General features: G+C 40.4%; 2 protein-coding genes across 5 annotated transcripts in view; one reads left to right on the top strand and one right to left on the bottom strand.

Annotated features, from left to right (window-relative positions):
• ASB7 (ankyrin repeat and SOCS box containing 7) overlaps positions 1 to 4,722 on the bottom strand; it is a 30,478-nt gene extending 25,756 nt beyond the window's left edge. The window contains exons 1-2 of one of the 3 annotated variants that reach the window (XR_010072598.1): positions 4,487 to 4,722; positions 3,470 to 3,653 (exon numbers count right to left, since the gene is read on the bottom strand). The gene's annotated coding sequence lies outside the window, so the exon portion shown is untranslated. The remainder of the gene's footprint in view (positions 1 to 3,469; positions 3,654 to 4,486) is intronic. The other 2 variants (XM_063346888.1, XM_063346889.1) reach the window with 2 other exon arrangements.
• A 594-nt stretch (positions 4,723 to 5,316) lies between these two features.
• On the top strand, positions 5,317 to 17,961 carry LINS1 (lines homolog 1). Of its 2 annotated transcripts, XM_063345561.1 has the most exons (9): positions 5,317 to 5,966; positions 6,541 to 6,613; positions 9,123 to 9,666; positions 9,766 to 9,855; positions 11,028 to 11,169; positions 11,439 to 12,029; positions 12,235 to 12,414; positions 15,349 to 15,529; positions 16,504 to 17,961. In XM_063345561.1, the coding sequence occupies exons 3-9, from the start codon at positions 9,259 to 9,261 to the stop codon at positions 17,435 to 17,437; spliced, it is 2,526 nt and encodes an 841-aa protein (XP_063201631.1). In that variant the 5' UTR covers positions 5,317 to 5,966; positions 6,541 to 6,613; positions 9,123 to 9,258; the 3' UTR covers positions 17,438 to 17,961. The 2 variants fall into 2 exon arrangements, with proteins under 2 accessions (XP_063201631.1, XP_063201632.1); XM_063345562.1 differs by lacking the exons at positions 6,541 to 6,613; positions 12,235 to 12,414.
• The last annotated feature ends 1,370 nt before the right edge of the window (positions 17,962 to 19,331 follow it).

The following is a 19,331-nucleotide window of genomic DNA, read 5'->3' as shown; positions in this document are numbered from 1 at the left end:
CATCCAAGAGCAGAATAAGGACCGTGATTTACAGATGTTAGCCTAACCCTATACAACAAGGAAAGTGTACCATTACACACAGCATTTAATATCTAGCATAGACCTAATCAGCGTAGATCCTAGTTGCTGTAGTTGAACTATTACAAGACATTAAAATCAAATAAACAAAACCAAAATAAAAAGCCCTGTGGAATAAGGACAATCACATTAGCATGCATTATTCTCACAACCCACTTCTCCCACCCATTTCAAAACTCCAACAAGCTAAATGTGTTCTCACTCAAATGGCATTTTAAAAATGGTCAATATGTGTTTGACAAAGAAATGAAATGCGACTGTCGTCTTCATATGTTGCTCAGCTTCCTATTTCAGCAGCTCTTCAGAGAGGGGAGTCAGGCAAACAATCACTGTTATTTGTGTTCTCATATCACAATGGTAAAGTTTGCAAATAACATGTGAAATATTAAAATTTCACAGAGCCTTATAATCCTGAATACATTTTCTGCTAGATGTTCTGCGCTACATCCCAGACAGACATCAAGCGAGGTATCCAAGTGGCTGAGATGAAAATCACCAAGCAACACATGCGAATTGCTGGGTCTGAAAGCAATGAGTTAACAGCGCATGAATCCAAAACATTGCAGAGGAACTGCTACTTCAAAGGAAAGAAGCCTTCACTCTTCATAAGTGGTCATTAGAAGTTACACATTTTTCGTCAGAGCTTCTGTAACGCCATCTTATAGCTTGGACGTACTAAATTTAAAATAACTAAGAGAGTTAATCTAAAAGTCCTCCAACTTCAGGTGTTTATAGCACTGCATGATGCTGAGTGGTGGTGTTATATACTAATAAGCAGCTGTTGTGTTGTTACATTCTGCAGGTGGCTGAAACTGAAGTACAGAGGTATCATTTTACCATTATCCATTTCACAGAGAGATAGTAAGGGCTGACTTTTGGGCCTGGTGGAGAATTGGTGAAATCACCCAGCTCAAACTGGAGAGCAAAAGAAGAGACCTCACCTTCAGCAAGCACTGGTAACGCATCAGCTATTAACCATCCTCAAAATTCCCACCTGTGCGCTGGCAACCTTAGGCACAAGCAGAGTCCAGTGAAGAAAATACTGCAAATCCTTCCAAATCAAGGACCTCAATGCTAGTGCTAAAGCAAGGCCTTACGGATCTCTTTCAGTAGAGAGTGCCGCATCAGGTTCGCACAGCCTCAACTCTCCTCCCTCAACATGTGCGCTGACAACCTGCAGGGAGCGTGTGCTCTGCAGCGTGCTTGGAGATCCTCTTGTACCAAGCATAAAACACAATCTCTCTTCTGACTTACAGAGCTGCTGTTTCTAAGCTTTAACCAGTAAAAGTCGAATGAAAGCTCAGCCTTAGAAGTAAGTAATAATTCATAGCAAGTGTTAATGCATGAGATTTATGTATTTTAACACGACTCGATGTCACTAAAGAATCCAAACACCAATATCTCATAGAATGACAGAAGCAGAAAGCAATGGATAGTTCAAACCACATTAAAACAGCTACTTCAGTCGTAGCTCGTAGCACAGCTGATCAACAAAACGAGCGCCACTTACGGAGTTTAATTCATTCAACAATCTCTGGAAGACTTGTATTTGCTCTGTATTTCTTTTTAACATAGCCTAAAAGAATCCAAGTGGACAAAATTCATTGGATGACTTCAGTGGATAAAGCAAGTTTTTCACTGCGATAGTATCATTCTGTAAGCAAATGCTGGAACAATGAAAAACAACCTCTCAGACAGAACGTTTCCTTTAAGGATTTAGAATTCACAACAAGGCAAAAAAAACCCCAAATGAGTATATAGCCTGAAGATTAAAAAAAAAAATGGATGTGAAACTTTATCTAAGGGGCTAGCTATACTTGCAATATGCTGCATTTCTTCCAGAGATCAAGAGCAGGACTTCAGCGTATCATTTATCTCTCTCCCTTGTTTTGACCATGTGCAAATTTCTGCCAGAAGCTAATTCCCCGATTCCTGCGAACTCAATTCCAGTCTCTGTATCTGAATCAAACTTTGCTGCACTGGCATTTCACATTAGGAAAGAGTTTCACAAATCTAATGAAAATTTACATTTCCTTCCGTTAATAAATCCCAAAGATCTTATGACTTATCAGCACCAAGAGGTGTCCTGTTTGTAGCTACATTAACGCAAGCCCTGATATTAGATGCACCGGATGGGTTGTAAAGAAAGTGTTGTAATAAACCAACTTTGGATGACACAAGTGTGTCATAACTGTACTGGTAAATTTGTACAAATGTGCATCCGTCTCACCTATTAGCATAAAAATCCCTCCTGCAATCACACTGGGCATGTTCCACTATTACTCGTGGCTTTGCAGTATGCCATCAAAATAACATGGAATATTTCTTCCCTGTACTTCCAAAATGCATCTCAGAATTTGTTGCACTTGGGTTACTGGGGGATTTCCTATTTAATCCTTGATGCATAGCAGACACTTTTTATCATACGCGAAGGACACCTATATTAGAAAAATGATCCACCCTTGACAAGACTGTTGGCAACAGGTACTGCTCTTTCCCCTGCAACTAATGCTAAAAAGTAATTTATTGCTGACAATAAAAAACATTCTGATGCAGTCAATGACATCTCTGATAACGTGACAAAGACCAGAGGGACCTACATAGAGGATATATTTGCCAAAATAACATAAACTCATCTACATTTTTAAAATATTAGAATGGATTCAAGACAGACTTTGCATTAAAAGAATGCGCAGAAACTCCATTATTTGGAGCACACAAACAGTAGGATGCAGAAAAAGGCGAACTGACATCATTCACCGCCCCACTCTCTCTCCTTCTAGAATGCATCTCTTCATCTTACCACGTAAAACAAGCAATTCTCCCTACGAACTGCTCTCCCCCTGAAACCAAACCTTCCTCCTACCAGCAGGATTCAGTTTTGATGACTCCTTTAATTTTTTCCCTTAAGCACCTAACAGCATTATCTCCTTCTGTGATCTCAACCCAAAAAGTACGTACTTGAAAACAAACACCATCCAATGAAATGAATTTCAATTTTTGCAGCTCCGTTATAATACAAACACCCACGCAAAAGTTAGGTACGACTAAACTAATACAATGCAATTACCATGACCTACTCATATATAGATTTTAGAATAAGAACAGAAATAAATCCAGTGTTGCACCCTTAAATTTGTGAAAAGGCTTTAATAAAAGACCCTTTTAACTACTGGGAGTGAAGTAACTTTAAGTGACCTTCCTGAGATGAGGAGGCACAAAACACCATTAAGTAGCAATTCATAATCAAAATAATGTTTGCAGATTAAATTTAGAAAATGACAAATCATTACAAGAAGAGGAACCATACTTCATATGGGCTTCAGAGCTTTCAAACTTTTAAAGCTCAATAGCAAGTAGGTTTTAAGAGAACAAAGAAATCTAATGCTACCTATTCAAATCCATCAAAAACACAAGAGGCCTCGGTCGCATCCAAACCACGTGTCTAGGATGATTCTGAGAGTCTACATGAATTATCACCTTTCTGGGGTTTTTTTGAGTGCCGTTTTCTCTCTTCAGTCTTACTTTGTTCTTTGGAGCTACAATTTTTAATTCTCCTTTAAGGCAGCTTAAACCTGAAAAATAAAAGTAGAACTGAGCCACACACTGTCATAAAAGAGAGTAATGGAGAACAAAAATGGTTAATACCAAAGCAATAGTGGGTCAAAATAGGAAGAGCCTTCAAAAATTAGGAAGGAAAGGGTTATTTACCTAAATCGGGATCTTAACTGGCAAAGAAGGGTGCTCTCTCAGGATACTAAAGAGTTTGGGAGGGCAATAACGGCAGGACCGCTGCCCTGTCAAGGCAGCTCCTGAGGGAACCGAAGTAAAAGATAAGTACCAAAGGATGGGACAGGAAGTAACCCAGAAAGCAGAGCTGCTGGGAAATCAAAATCACTCCCGTGCAGGAGTTCGTGCTTCAGGGACCGTCAAGCGCTGACACACACACACACCCCGACACACACACCACACAACAGCCGGCCGAGCCCCGGCGCAGAGTTTCCAGGCCCGGCGGCGTGGAAGCCAAGCCCGGGCGCCGCCGGGGGTCGGGGAAGCGCTCCGGAGCGGCCCCAGGGTCCTCACCCACCGCCCGGGGAGCCCCCGACTCCGCCGGCAGCGGGCCCGGCGCCGGCCGGGGTGGCCCGGAGCCCGCCCCCCGCCGGCTCTGGGGGAAGGAAAGCCGAGCCGGCGGGGGGGGGGGGGGCAGCACCCCCTCCCGATGGGGGGGAGCCCCCTCGCAGCCCGCCGAGGGGGAGCGGGACGGAGCAGGCCGGCGGCGAGCCGGGCCAGGGGGGCCGACGGGCAGCGGCGAGGGGAGGCCCCGCGGCGGGCCATGGGGTCGCGCCTCCCCCCGCCCTCCCCTTCCCGTGAGGGAGCCCGGGGGCAGACGGGGCTCCGCGGCCGTTACCTGTCTGCCGCCGGCGGGGGGGCGTGTGGGGGTTCCCGGCGCTCACCCATGCGCTGCCGCCCCCCGCGCTGGCGGCGGCGGCAGGGCGGGGGGAGCGGCGGGGCCGGCGGCGGGAGGGGGCCGGGCCGTGTGGGGACACTTTGCACCGAGCCGCCCCCCCCACCCCCCCAGGCTGGCTCCGCGGGGTCAGCGGGCAGGGACTGACCCCCGCCGCCGCCAATCGCCTGCCGCCGCGCTGGGCCCGCCCCCAACCGCCGGCCGCCGCCAATGCTGATTGGGCGCCGGGCTGACGGCGGCTCCGCCCATGTCCCCTCCCACTTGCCGTAAAGGCTCAGGGGAAGGGGGAGGGCTTTGCGACAGGGGAGGCGGGGGGTGGTTGCGGCGGCTGCCGGCGTTTGGACGGAGGTGAGTTGTGCCTTACGGCGTCCTGTCTCCCGGGGGCGGGTGAGTCGCGGCGGTTGCCTAGCAGCGGTCGCCTAGCAGCGGGGGGGGGGGGCGGGGCCGGGCCTGTGAGCGCGGCGGCTCGAGGTGACTAAGCGGGGCCGCGGGCTTCCAGGTGGGGCGGGGCCTGGAGGGGGTGGTCGCGCGCCTTAGGGGGGGAAGGGGCGGGGCTTGGGCCGTGGCGGCCTGAGGGGAGCTCTGGGCGGCCTGAGGGGGAGCCGGGCTCTTAGGGTGCTCGGGGAGGGTTGAGGGGGCTCTGGCGGGGAGCTGGGCTTTGACGGGGCTCGAGCGGCCTGAGGGGGCTCGGGGCGGGCTGACGGGGAGGTGAGCTCTGACAAGGAGCCGGCCTGAGGGGGCTCGGGGCGGGTTGAGGGGGGTTGGCGGGCAGGCGAAGGGCCGCCAAGGGGTTTAGGCGGGTTGAGAGAGCTCGGAGCGGGCCTGGGTGGGTGAAGGAGTGGGGAGCTGCCCCGGTTGAGGGGTGGAGGCGGCGCTGAGGGGAGCGGCGGGGCAGAAGGCCTCTGCTAGCCGTCAGGCCGGCGTTGTGGAGGCTGACGGGCCTTCTGGAGGGACGTATGGAGGAGGGCCTGCAGGCCCCTCTCTTACCTGGCGGAGGCAGCACTGTGCTGGGCCTTTCCTCGCCGTTCCCGGGCGATACTTGCGCCGACTGTTGTGGGGCGGTGGTTATGCTCTCGCCCCGGCTCCTGGTCGGGCTGGAGGGTGGCTTTTAGCGAGGTCTTCCTGCCACTAACCTAGTGCTGTCATTTCTGAAGCGCCGGTGTGAGAGGAGCCAGTGAGGTCAGATTGGGTCTGTCTAGTCCTATCTCTGGTGGCTAAAGATGCTCACAGAAGAGCAGATCAGGCATCGGGCACGTTTAGGTATCAAAGTTAACATTCAGGGATTGGATAGCTCGCAGCAGAGGTTATTTGCAATCTTTGGAAGGAAATTACATTATTTTAGAGGCTTTTACGGTGTTTCGTCATTAAGCAGAAGCATATTTATTGAGAAATGAGCCTACGAAGTCATTGCAAGTAGTCCAAGGTATATTTTATTTCTTGACTGATTCAACCATTGCGTTGTAATGAGATCTAGAACCTTCAGACTCATACCCAACAGTTGTGGCCTGTGGTTTCATTTTGCTTTATCTGATTTAATTTTTTAAAGAAAATAGGGTTTTTTTGATAGTTTGTTTTCTCCCAGTTGCTACTTGTGCAATGTTGGTCCAGGTAAATCAGTGCTTTCTATGACTTTGTGCTAAATTAAATATCCCACCCAGGAGAAATATACATATTTTATAATTCCAATTTAGGGTATTCTGGAGGCGTTCCCAGCCACTTAAACTTCCCTTGCTTTGTTTCTGATGGTCCTTAAACCTTACAGGCTTCAGCTGCAATCTCCAGTTCTTTGTTTCCTTTTCTGTGGAGTTTTTTCTCTCATTCTGTTTGCAGCTCCATGTGACTTTAGTTTTGCTATTAAAGCCTAACTAAAGAAGTCATGAAAATAATGTATAGCAAAATATTTATTTGTGGGTTTTTCTGTATAGCTTTCCTTTCTGTCTTTTGCCTGATCAGTCTATGGATAATGCTTTTAAAACTGTTTCATACTCTTTATGCAGGAGTCTGGCACTGTGAGGCATTACCTTAATTGGTTTTAGGTGCTGTCATGAATAACTCAAATAAATAATACAAGTAAGCGTTGGAGTTTGTCATTTCCTGTGTGTGACTGTGATTGCTTTTCTTTATTCTTCAGCTTTGAGCTTTTCACTGTGCTCTCTTACCATGTCTGAAACAAATTTAGTGATTGTCTGACATTTTCCCCCTCTTTGAAGTACTTGTCTTCAAAATAAGCCCCCTCATTTAACTTCCTTTAAAGATTTCTATTCATGAACCGTTGTCATATGTGAGTGAGACATATCTTATAGATGTTTTTATAAAGTGTTCTTCTAATTAATGGTGTAATATAAATGTATTATGGTAGAATCGGGGAAAGCGTAACCAGTATCACGTGGTGAAGGTAAAATCTCATAGTGCATGTCCTAGAGGAGTTCTGAATCTCATCTGCCTTAACAACCTTGCTATATCATATGAATTTGCCCAGGAGAGATCTGTTCATTTACCATGTAGGATGATAATTCAAGTTGATCTTGGAACACAGAAGTAAATGCATTGAGATAATTTTACTTTATTAGGGGTTCATTTAGGAAGAAATGAAACTCAAAGATAGGAACAATAGCTATATAAAATATTCAGAGTGATTTCTGAAGAAATTTTACAAGGTTTCAGGTCATAAATTTCCACCTGAAGTAGAATTCCAAATAGATTCTGCAAATGAAGAAGAAAATTACTGTCTGAAGTATCAGATTCATTCTTAACATCTAAAATGTGGATTATGGGGAAAGGATGAGAGAAGGGTTCTTGGTTCTGTCAGATGAGGAACATTTTGGAGTTGTCAGGTCAGCCATTGCTGAATATGTCTTTAAAAATACCATACCAGATTGAAGGGTAGATCATTCCTGGTAGGCAACTTCTTATTGTCTAATTTTAAACTATCTTCTAAATACTGCCTAATGGTAGAAGAAGTGAGGAGTCTGGGTAGCATATCTTGGTCTATTCCTAGTCCTTTGCAGCTTTGGGAAACCATTTTGTCAATGCATACTTCAGTTGCAGTTAAAAAATAAAATTATAAAAATGAAGGTGTAATTATCAATGTTTTACAGTGTTTTAAAAACTTCTGAAGATTAGAAAGTAAAAAAAAAAGTCTCATATACTAAATTCTATAGTTTCATTGTTTTCTAATATTCTGCTACAAAGCAATAATAATTTAAAATATTTGGTGTGATGATAAATGCAGGTGTAATTGATACGTAGATGGGACAACATTTAGAATGTCTTACCAGCTGGGTTCTTCCTTTGGTAAGAAAGGGGAAATGTAGCATTAAATAAAAGCCGACTATAGACAGGTGGCTTCAGGAGTCTACCTGGTTGATTATGCCAGACTTAAAAGATGGGAATCCAACAAACATGCAAAAAGAAAATTCCTATAAACAACATAAGCCCCACTCCTAACTTTGCAGTAGATAAAGGTAATGAATTCATTTTTGAAGGATTCTGGTTAGAGAACATGTTAAAACTGTCCTAAAAAGATAAATGTTACAGATTAGCATCAGTCTTAATATAGATTAAAAAGAAACCCTGATGTTCTTAAATATATCCTTTTTGTTTTCTGGGGAGATAGGTTATATGTCTAGCCATTTACACAGTGGTTAGAAAATTGTGGGTACTTAGGTGCTCATACTTTAAAGAGAGATTTCAATTCTTTTTAAGCTGTAGTGAATATTCCAGTGTTGTGATTGGAAGATATGTTCCATTGACTTTGTGATAAAGTTTGGGGTTTTTTGTACCTTTCCCGAATATGGTTAAGTATTTTCATTGGCTCTTAAGTTTTACACTGTGGTTTTTAAGTATTTTTTAATTTTAAACTTCTTAGTCACTGGGCCCTTGAGACCAGCCCTGTGGCATTGTTTGTCCTTTGCATTGTCTGAAAACCTATTTTGGGTTTCAAGATTTAGATGCTCAGAACAAGAGTTCTGCACATGTAGACATAAGGGAATTCTTTGTTCCTCATTACTAAATTCTCCAGTTCTCCCCTCCTGTATGTTCACACTACTCACCTTGAGCCTATGCGCAGCCGAAGAGGAGACTTCGCCTTTGGTTTCAGTTTTTTTTTTGGGGGGAGGTGTTGGCATACCCAGCCTTAGTGTAGTGGAGCAATAAACATTGCCAGTTCAGGTGCAAATTTTCAATTGAAATTTTGTCCCTGTTTTTGGAGGAATCTGTCAGAAAAGAAACGAAGTTTTAGCAACATAGAGAAAGATTTGATCCAAGTTCTCATATCTTTCATAAGTAGTCCCTAGTAATAATTATCTTTGGTTTTGTTAGTTCCAGCAAGTCAATGTTGGTGTCAGTAGTGTAATACTGGAAGTGTAAACTTCTTCACCACGTATCCATTCTTGTATCATTTGAATGTCTCACTGGGACAGTTTTGGGCAGCTATGACTCTTGCTGTTTTTAAACAGTGAATTTATATTTTAAAAATAAGTTAAATAATGGTAGTATGAACTCTAAAAATGTGTGTTATTCTTTTGTATCTTTGTAGTTACCCTGTTAAGTTCAGTAACAGCAAAATATTTATTTCTAGGTAACTTAGAAGAGAAATGCCTGATAGACCTTCTATTTCTCTTGCTGGATAAAAATAACTTGGAACCTGATTTGCAGTGGCCGTGGATAATCAGTGAAAATATACAGCATTTTCTGGAATATTGAATGTTCTCATAATGAAGATCTCTCTTCTGCAGCAGATGTATAAGGACGTACTGGTAGGCATTCCACTAGCAAAGGAAAGCCATCATTATACCTCTTTACTTAATCTGTGTATTGAGCAGTCACTAGAAAGAGATGAATCGTGTAATGGGATGCATCTGCTGTCTACTAATGGTGGTATTAGGAGCCATCAGGACACTGATATGTCAGATGCGGTTGTCCCTACAACAGATGATATATCAAATAGCTTTGCAAACATGAACCCCTCATTCTGTCCACGAGAAGTGATGCTGCTTCAATTAACCTTGATCAAGATGATGGTTGCTAAAGCAGAGTCCCAGGAAATTGAATTCAATATGAGACAGAAGTACAGTGAAATCTTTGTCCTTCTTCTGAAGGAGGCAAAAATTGACTCAAAATTGGTAAGCTTTTATAAACTTCTGAAAGATTTTTGCAAAAGGAGGGGTGTGGAAAAAAAAAGGAACATGCCTTAGATACTTTTTCTTTCTATGTGTCTACAGATTTGTCTGCTTGGTAGTTATGATCGGCTGTTATCTCACATGGCTTCAAAAAGTTTAGCATCTCTAGTGTATTTCCAGCTGAAGGAAGAGGTAAGTATGGCGTAACTTTTCACAGCTTAAAAAAATGACTTTTTGAGTATGTGCCTTCAAGTTGTTCTATTTAACTCCAGAGACAACCTTTTATAGTGTTTATACGTCACAAAAGCAGTCACTATATGACTACTGTAAAATCTAAAAGTATTTCCAAAGAGGTTAATCTCCTAAGTAGACTCACAGAGTAAGATCAGAACTGCTCCTTTCCTCCATCTGTTGCCTGCGCGTCTACTCTGCTCCATCCAGCCTTCTGAAAGGCACATCTCCAGTCTGCTGATGGTTCAGCATACAGACTGTTAGTCCCCTCAAAATGCCACGCTGTTTTGTTGAAGTTGGTTTAGCTCCAGTGTCAGGAACAATGTGAAGGTTGCACAAGACAATACTATGTGATGTCTTACGGGGCTTTTGGTTGTAAGTGATGGATAGGAAAAACATGTAATAAATATTCCAAAAGAGTATTTCAAGTGTGTTTGGAGGGGTATAGAGAGAAAGGAGATAGATGTGCAACGGAAGTTTGTAATGAGAGGTGGAATGTCTTTCTATATAAAAATCTGGAGTTTTATGAAACTGTTTAAAGGTAAAATGTGTCTAGATGACAAGAAATATTTTCTTTAAGGTTGTAAGACAAGTGTTTCAAAAACTCAATAATCTACACTATCAATATTTTTCCAGTTATGTGATATCTGTTAGGTGATGCAGTAGATAAAAATAGGTAATAACCTATTGAAAGTTAATCAAATGCTTTTCTGTATTTACTTCTTTCAATATTCCAGTTACTCGAGTTGTTGTTTTTCTTTTACTTGCTGTATATTGTAGCCTCCATGGTAGCATCTCTGAGCATGAAATATGTTTGTAATATTTCTTGCAAAGTTGTCTGGGTATTATGAATTCAGGTATTGTCTGTCTATAGTACATGGCATTAGGAGGTTTGGTTTTCCCTTTCTGGACAATACAGATAACTTCTATTGCATGTGTATGTGATTTCACGTTTGTAAATACAGGTCTATGTACTTAAAAGGCTCTGGACAGATATATTGTTTCTACCTGTGTTTTGTCTATGCCTACATTTGAGTCTTTTAAATGTACAATTTTAAATCATTGTATTATGGTTTAATTTGCATAGCAATTGTAAAGCATACGTGATTGTTTTTTTGAACTAATTTTCTTAGAACGCATTAAATGTCACCTGGCTCACCTTTAGTTTGAAGACTCTCTCAGGATTCCCTGTGAATACCCAGGTGGCAGAATGTCTGTGGACTCTTGCAACTGTTATCAAGGTCATACTGAAAGATAAAGTTTTACCCAAAGCAGGTATTGTAGCAATGTTATGATGGTATCGATACACGTGTGCCCACTAGGGGGAGGAATGTTACTTGTAATCTCATCTAGGTTACATCTAGCCTGTCTAAAAACCACTATTTTTTTCGTTATAAAATGGGTGACAAAGTACTGTTAAAAATGTAGTGGTTTAAACATGCTTAAAAACTGAGAATAGTCACAGCCACCTGTCTTCTGCTTACTTGTTGATTTAGCTGACTGTATTACACTCCAACTCCGTAATGTTCTTCTTGTTGCTGTAGGTATTTTGAAGAAGTTGTTGGTTCCTCTTGATGCTGTGCTTGAAGGATTTTATAATTCCATTCTGTTCCATCATTTTGACAGTCACCACTATACTTCACCGTATTCTGAAGCTGCAAACAATTTGATCAGTTTTATAGATCTGCTTGAAGCACTTCTGGCTTCCAGAATTGAATTGGAACTACCACTCAGATGCCAGAGAGTATTATTTTTGAAAGTTTCTTATGTCCTGAACCTCATTAGCTCATCAATTCACTATTTAATCAAGAAGAAGTTCATTATGCTCCTTAAAAAATGTGTCCTTTACAAGTCTAGAGAAGATGCCAGAAGTGGATCACTGCTCTTACAAAACCCATCTTTATGTGAGGATATGCTTGCACTGAGTGATGCTGTTCTGCAGGTTGTGAATTTGACTTGGCTTAATCAGATCCCGCTCAGTGAAAAGGTCAGCTACTTTGGAGGCAGCGAAGCTGCTCCTGGGGGTGATACTCAAGGTGGTTCTGACCAAACTGTTCTTAGAGCCTTAAGTCTGGTTGTGCTTAAAGCACTGGAATTCAAGTTTCAGAACTCTGCTACAGAACCTGAAAACAAAGGTAATAGTCTCTTTTAGTTTTGTTCATTAAGGAGCAAGAGTTCTAAAGCTTTCAGATTTTGTAGTCATAGCTCATTAAGACTGTAAATAGAATTCAGCTGGATTAGTGGTGGTGGGAGGGAGGGACAAGAAGACCCACCCAGGAAATCTGCTATCACTGTGTCTTGCCTAAGTAGTTGTCTCTTTGCATTTTATCCTCTCTCTAGCCGTGCAATATGGGGGGCTTGAAACAGCTACATTTGGGATTGGAAACTTTTCCTGTTATGAACATGTGTTAATATCTGAAATAGTTGAGCCAGATTATGAACACCAGGCTCTTCTCTGTTTGGAAAAGAAGAGAGCCCATAGCACAAGTACCTACCCTATTCGGGGTGGGGAACTAAAAGGTACTGCAGGTAACACTTTCCTGTTTTCTAACGTGCAGGTAGAACTTTAGTAGTGTTATGTACTTGTCTTGGTTGAAGGTACTAGGCATTACTGTCAGACAAGTAATGTAATAGGGCAAAAACAGTGGTAGTAGAAAAGGTAAAAATAATGAAGCTAGAAAGTTAGAGACAGGAAAATTATGTGACTTGGCAGAGTATAGTGGTTGTGTTCTTCACCCTGATTTACAGGTCTAGTCCTCTGAATTAGTAGGTGTAAGGCATACTTCTCATACCTGCTTACGTGAGTATGTTTATTCTATTGAACAGATGAATTGGATTATTAGTAGAACAGATCTGGCTCTTGTGCTAGGGCTATGCCACAAGGCAGGTAGTGGGATGGCATGGGAATGCTGTGTAACTTGCATTCCTGATGGAAGAGAATGCATTGCTGTGTCACACTGGTAGCTAGTTAGTAGTCTTCTCCTATGCTGTAATGAAGTGTTGGGGTGAGGCTTTTTGCTTGAGAGACACTCCTGGAATCCCATCTTCCCACTTGCCTCTTTACCTCTGAGAGGCACATGATGCACATCTGCTGATGCTAAACCATGTGAACATGGATGCGCAAATCCTATGATCAAAGCAGCTTGCTGTCCCTGGATTACAGGCTTCATGGCAGAAGTGGAGAGGCGGTTCTGAAGCAGTGTTTCTAGGCAAATACAAGTGAAAATGTGTGTTCCTTATGTCAGCCGATTGATGATGTGGCAAAAAGTAAAAAATTATTTGTTTATTTTTGAACAAGCCCAAAAGTTTACAGTATTTTAAATATATTGAGGCATTTTAATACAAGTTCTAGATGTTAATGTTATTTTACTTTTTATATGTCTACATTATATAGCAAGCATAAAATCAATTTTTAATTCATCTGACTGTGCAAAAGAGCTACGGACTTCTGTAAGATAGCTTCTGTCACTTTTTCCGGATTTTGGAAGATGTTTTATTTGTGATGCCAGTTGTATTCTTAGATTAGAGTTTTATAAGTATTTGTAGAGAATATTTTACTTATGATCCACCTTCTGAAAAATGTATAGAGACTGAGATTGTCTAAGAACAAGTGAATAGGAAAAATGTAGGTTAAGTCTATTAGATGTCTTTGGGAAAATTTTCTCAAAGAAAAAATTCTCCTTTCTTTTCTAGATTCATGACACAAAAATGAGTTCTCTAATTAGATTCAAATACCTCAACTGTCAAGAGGAATTTCAAGTTGAAAGGGATGGTGCTTCTATTCTGGTGACATTAAATTAAGTGGTTAAAACAAGCACCAAAATGCTTTAATATGCTAACTTCCCTTCCGGGTACCTGGTTGATCTTATCTTTTTTTTTATTAACATGAATTACAGTGGCTTAACTTTAATTTATTTCAGTTTTGAGAGTAATTTCCAGATAGCTTTGATTTATAGGGAAGAATTTCAGTCTGAATAGTAACTATTAGTAACAAAGATTATCTTCTGTTCCTATTATTTACTAAGAGGAAAAGCAAATCTTAAAGTCCAATATTAAGGAAAACCACATAATGATGTGGTAAGTAAAATTGATTCCCATGTTGCAGGAAATTTTTCAAAAGCGGTAATCACTGTTTTATATAAATGATGCAACTGTGCTCTTCAAGCCATAGTGTATGTCCAACAGAATTAGAGTTTTTACTTAAGGAGTGCCTGTGGGGTAAAGATATATGCCATTATATCTTTTCTGTTTTCTAAACATTGAACGTATGCTGTGTTACATGAAAAACTGCTACCTGGTACCATGCTACTGTATGTCGTTAGTATTGAAGAGACAAGTTTCTTGACTTAAGGGAAAGAATCTGTGTGTCACATGAATACAAAGTTATTTTTAAGAGTAAGCTAGTGCTCTAAAATGGCTTAAATTTTTGAGGTGCTCTTCCCACCCAGGAATGCAGAGTTTAGAGGGAGGGGAAAAACAGATTTGCAGGAAAAATGCTGCTTACATTAATCCTCTCATGAAGGTACCTTTATCCCAAGCCTATATGTATGAAAACATTCATCGTCTATGAAGAACTCATTTTATAAAGAATATGTCTATACTACAGTGTTCTTACTTTGTTTTATTGTAGAAATGACAATTTATTCCCATCAGCTACAGATCACTGCAGTGAATTTCTACAGTGAATCGCACTGGGGGATGGGGGGTGTGTTAGCTTCAGTCCTATCAAAACATTACAGTTATATTATTATATCATGTGTGGAGAAGTACCTGAGATGAAATCTCAGCAAAGTGCTCTTATTGGATCATGGCACTGACTTGATTGCAATTCGCCTTTCTTCAGTTTGTGGTGTACCAGTGAAGCTACCTAATTGGGTTGCTAAAGGAAAGTACAAATCCCAGCTGTGTAGGTATAGTCACATTTTTGTGGGTTTCCTGATATGTACAAATTTTTGGAGGTATAATTTTATTCATTAGCCTGCAAGCTTTGGTGTGAGAGGATTCACCCTATTGTACCTAAAACTTTTTAGGTCACCTCTGATTATTCTTCCTTGAACTCCAAGGAAATTAATGCTGTTAGAGGAATAAATTGTGTCCTTAAGTTTTATCGGTATTGTGGGGGAGAAGGGGGAGGAGTCCTGTACCTGAGTAAATTAATTTTCTGCAGGTTACTTACAATTGTTAACATTGGCAATTAAAATTGATACAATTAGCCATTCATGTTGAATTTAAGGTCAGATAACTGCTTATGGTTTTCTGCAAAATATTTCTTGATTTATCTGGTACCGAGAAGCAAGAATTAATAAAATTTGATGCTGTGTTAAATCAGTTGAGCTAAGGAATGATAAATACATTCATGAACTGCGATGCGCTATTAACTCAAAAAATAAAAATTGGATGTTGTTTAGTAACAAAAAATATATATCAAAATTCATGGTTACTTCTTTCTTTCAGGATACTTTCAGAGCTCCATGTCCCAGCTGTTGATATTCTGGAGGAGTCATCTGAAGTCTTCCCCACAGTCTCACCCAGTTGTACATCACTGTGAATGGCTCTCCTTGATTTTTATAGAGCAAGATGATGATATGTGGGAAGCTGCTAAAGCTTTATTACTCATTTATTTAAAATTTGATAGGTTAGTGTGCTTTTATTTGACAGAACTATGAAAAATTGTAATTTAGTGAGGTGGTTATGATATACATAACTTTTCCATTGATTACTTTTGCATGAAGAAAAAATATTTTTAATAATTAAAAAAAAAAACCAAACAACGCTGACCTCAGGACAATGTAATATTGTGTGGCATGAGAGCAGTTAACTTTGCTGATAATTTGAATAAGTTTTTTTTGGATTGAAATGAGGGAGTTGTGCAAGTGTTTCCTATTAAATACTTTATCATATCCTGTAATTCAGAATAATTGACTTAACAATCTAAAATAGTGGTTAGGCATAGATAAAAGGCAAGACTGTTTTCTTTCAACACTGAGAGTTTGGAAAGAATGTGATATTATAATTAAACTTCAAGAATTCTGGGACTTCTGTCAAAGTAGCCCTTTAAGGATTGGACAAGCTAGTTGGTAAAATTGTTACTGCTAATAGCTGAACTGTGTTCTTCATGAATTTGTCCTGCACGTTCACTGCTTCATTGTTGTTTAAATTAGATAAAATATTATGCTAATATATAAAAGGTCCCTCAAGCTTCAAATATGAAGATATGGCAAGTAGTATCTTAGGTAAACACAGTTCTTCTTAGACACCTAAATAAAAGTGGGCTGCTTTTTTCCAATGTGCTTGGCATCCTGAAAGTTAGTCTGTGTTCAGCTTTACAAAAATACTAAAACAACAATTAATGTATTGTAAGCATCTTTGTTTATTCCAGAATGTTTCCTAAGGAGGAGTGCTATTTAAGAAGTCCTGGTTTAAGTGCTTTGGCTTCCTAAATTGTCTGATCTACCTCCACTTGCCTTCATTCTAACATCAAAACTTCTTTTTTTCTTTTTACTTTTTGGCAAAATCAAAAAAGATCAATTCCATTTTCTGGACATACCTGTTTTTTATCAAACTGTAAACTTCCATTGAATTAAATCAATTTTATGACTTACTTTTCAGGTTATGGCATGATGCTGCTGATACCTTAAGCCAAAAAGGGGAGGAAACCTGGAACTGCCTTACGCATGCAAGTGGATATAATCCTCACTGTATCTTCTTATTTTTTCTAGAAAAGATTGCATTTGATTCCACAGTACTACTAGATTTTTTGATTTCATCAGAAACTTGCTTTCTGGAGTACTTGGTAAGGTACCTAAAGCTTCTTAGAAAAGACTGGCAACAGTTTGTGGATGTCTGTAACCTTTTTGATACCAAACATGGCACTTTTCAATCAATTTCTTCTGTCAAGCCACTTCATCAAGAAAAACAAAGCTATATGACTGATGAGAGTTTGCAAAATGCTTGTTGTGAACAAGAACCACAGACTTCGGTATCTTTGGCTTCTCACAATTACTTTGTGTTTACAACAGAGCAAGGTGATAATGAAGTTGCAGAGTCTAACCAGTCTAACTCATTGATATGCACTGATAGTACATCTCTGCTGGGTTCTCTTCAAAGCCTTGTTAATTATGACAGCTCAGATGACTCTGAATTAGAATCAGATGGAAAAGAGTGCTTGGTAAACACAAAGCAGGTGCCTTTAAATAATGAGAGCAAGACGAGGATAAGGGAAACTGGATGCACCTACACAGATGATAAATGGAACACACACAAGTCTGAAATGTTGCCGCTGAAACAAAAGGGATCTAATAACTCATCCTGTTTGACTTGCATGGCGTCCTCGGATGACATCATTCCAGTAAGAATAATGTTTTACAAGTCAACAAAATGTTTGGAAGAACTGCAAAAAGCTATTTCTAGGTTGCAGAGAAGAAATCTTTTCCCATATAATCCATCTGCATTGTTGAAACTACTGAGCCACATTGGGAAGATCAGTGAGAATATGAATCCCCAATACCCAAAGAAGTGTACTAGTGATTATTTTTTTAACTAGTACACTAGTGGATGTTTCCATTACATTAATGACTGCTAAAGCTTATGCCTCTTGCACCTGTCAGTGTATTTAACCTGAAACAGGATAAACGTGTGTGACACCTTTAAAAATCTGCAGTTGCACTCAGTGATATGACCCATTACCTTGGGGTCCTAAGCTTATTCATGCTGTGTATGTCAGTGTACGCTATATAAGGATTAATTGTTAGTTATTCAAAATTTGATGTGAAAGCATATCAACAACATATGATACTTAAAGTATTGTCAATTATACTTAATGTCATTCTATATATGAAGTCATTGCCAGATTGGTAGTGATTTATGGACTACAGTGCAGTGTTAATGCAACACTTGACTGCTTAGAGGTTGAGCTAAATAAAATATTTTAGTTGGTGAAAGTTTTGATGTTTATACCATGAGTTCTGCATCTGTGCTTTTAAGTGGACATTCAGATGTGCTACCACAATAACACATGCCACACTTTTCTTGGCTGTAGTGCTTAACTGATGTCTAGGGTGTACTTTTTGCCTGATTTAATCAGCAGTGTTGTCATTTCACTGAAAATTGCATTTAGTTTTTCTTAATATTAATGGTATATTCCTTTAATTGAAAGGTAGGTGTGGGACTGATGCATGTATTGCGTATTTACAGAGCATTTTAGTGGAGAACGGTGTGTAAAATCAAGCTTAGGTAATGCAGCAGAATTCCTTGCATCTATTATATATTTTGTATAAGTATAGAATATCTACTTAGTAAACTTGTTAAATCAGAAACAGATAACTAGAAATTAAGTGTCTGCAGTGCAGTGACATGGATATTGAATTTAAATTCTTATACTTACATCTTTTATTAGATCTAATTTGAATAACCTGAGAAGTAAGTGTCTAAGACATTGCCTGGGGAGAGTTGGTTCAGAATAGGATCTAAAACAGTGTGTGCGCTTAGCAGGAAGCCATCTAATGTTGGTGTGCTTAATGTGCAGCGCGTAATGATCTTACAAGGGTTAGGCAATGGGAAAGTACTGACAACAGGGACTACTGTAAAAATTTCAGACCTCATCAGAATTGTAAGAAGCAGTTTTCCTTTTAGGATCATCTCTTGAAGGTAAGTGCTGTATTCTCATTGAGAACCAAGTAAGCTCTATCTTCTTTTTAAATAGCTATGTAGTGTTAAATTAAAATAGATACTGAGTTAAGATGAACAGTCTCTGGAGCAGGTGACTCTGACCCCCAAACCTCCGTGTCCATATTCTAGATTAGTCTTGAGCTCTGAACTGGTGAATCAACACCAGTTGAAGGGAAGAAAACTAGGTGAAACTTATGGGATAATTTAGCTAGAAATCACAGTGTTCTCAAGAGATGCTTAAATGGTGTGAATTCTCAGACAGAGAGATTTGAACATCAGTCTTACTGTTTCAGGATGACAGCTGTAGTCACTGGGCAGCTCTATAGGAAAGAGTGATCCCCTTCACTGGCACGTAGGAGATCTGAGTATTCTGTGCATTCGTTGTGAATTGTTTTCTTCCCGAGGGAACTTGTGCATGGGAGTCAGTGAGAATGTCAATGAATGGAAACTTTTCCATTCATGCTTATAGTTACTTCAGTTAAAACCTAACCTCTGAGTTGCCCAGGGCAGAAGAATGCTTGGTTTCTCTTTACTGTTTGAACTTGGTTATGCTCTAGATGCTGAGTTGCTCACTTCTGTCACGAGTAAAATGCCTCTGGGCATGTTCAAAGATGCAACTCCACACAATTTGGGAACTTTTCAGCTCAAACAAGGGAACTGCCTTTGGCAAGGCAGTTGAGCAAGAGTTTCTCAAGATCACAATTTTAAACGTAGGTAGATATTTAGATTTCAGTGAAATCCTTTCCACTATCCTCACTTCTTTTCTAATC

The sequence above is a fragment of the Chroicocephalus ridibundus genome, chromosome 9 (assembly GCF_963924245.1).
Source record: "Chroicocephalus ridibundus chromosome 9, bChrRid1.1, whole genome shotgun sequence".
Classification (NCBI taxonomy): Eukaryota; Metazoa; Chordata; class Aves; order Charadriiformes; family Laridae; genus Chroicocephalus; species Chroicocephalus ridibundus.
This window is presented reverse-complemented; position numbering and strand designations above follow the sequence as displayed.

Bases quoted from the DNA above. Each gene is read 5' to 3' on its own strand.
- LINS1 (XM_063345561.1), top strand. From the start codon at position 9,259: ATGAAGATCTCTCTTCTGCAGCAGATGTATAAGGACGTACTGGTAGGC. The intron at 9,667-9,765 runs GTAAGCTTTTAT...ATGTGTCTACAG, and splicing joins CAAAAATTGACTCAAAATTG to ATTTGTCTGCTTGGTAGTTA. The intron at 11,170-11,438 runs GTATTGTAGCAA...TTGTTGCTGTAG, and splicing joins TAAAGTTTTACCCAAAGCAG to GTATTTTGAAGAAGTTGTTG.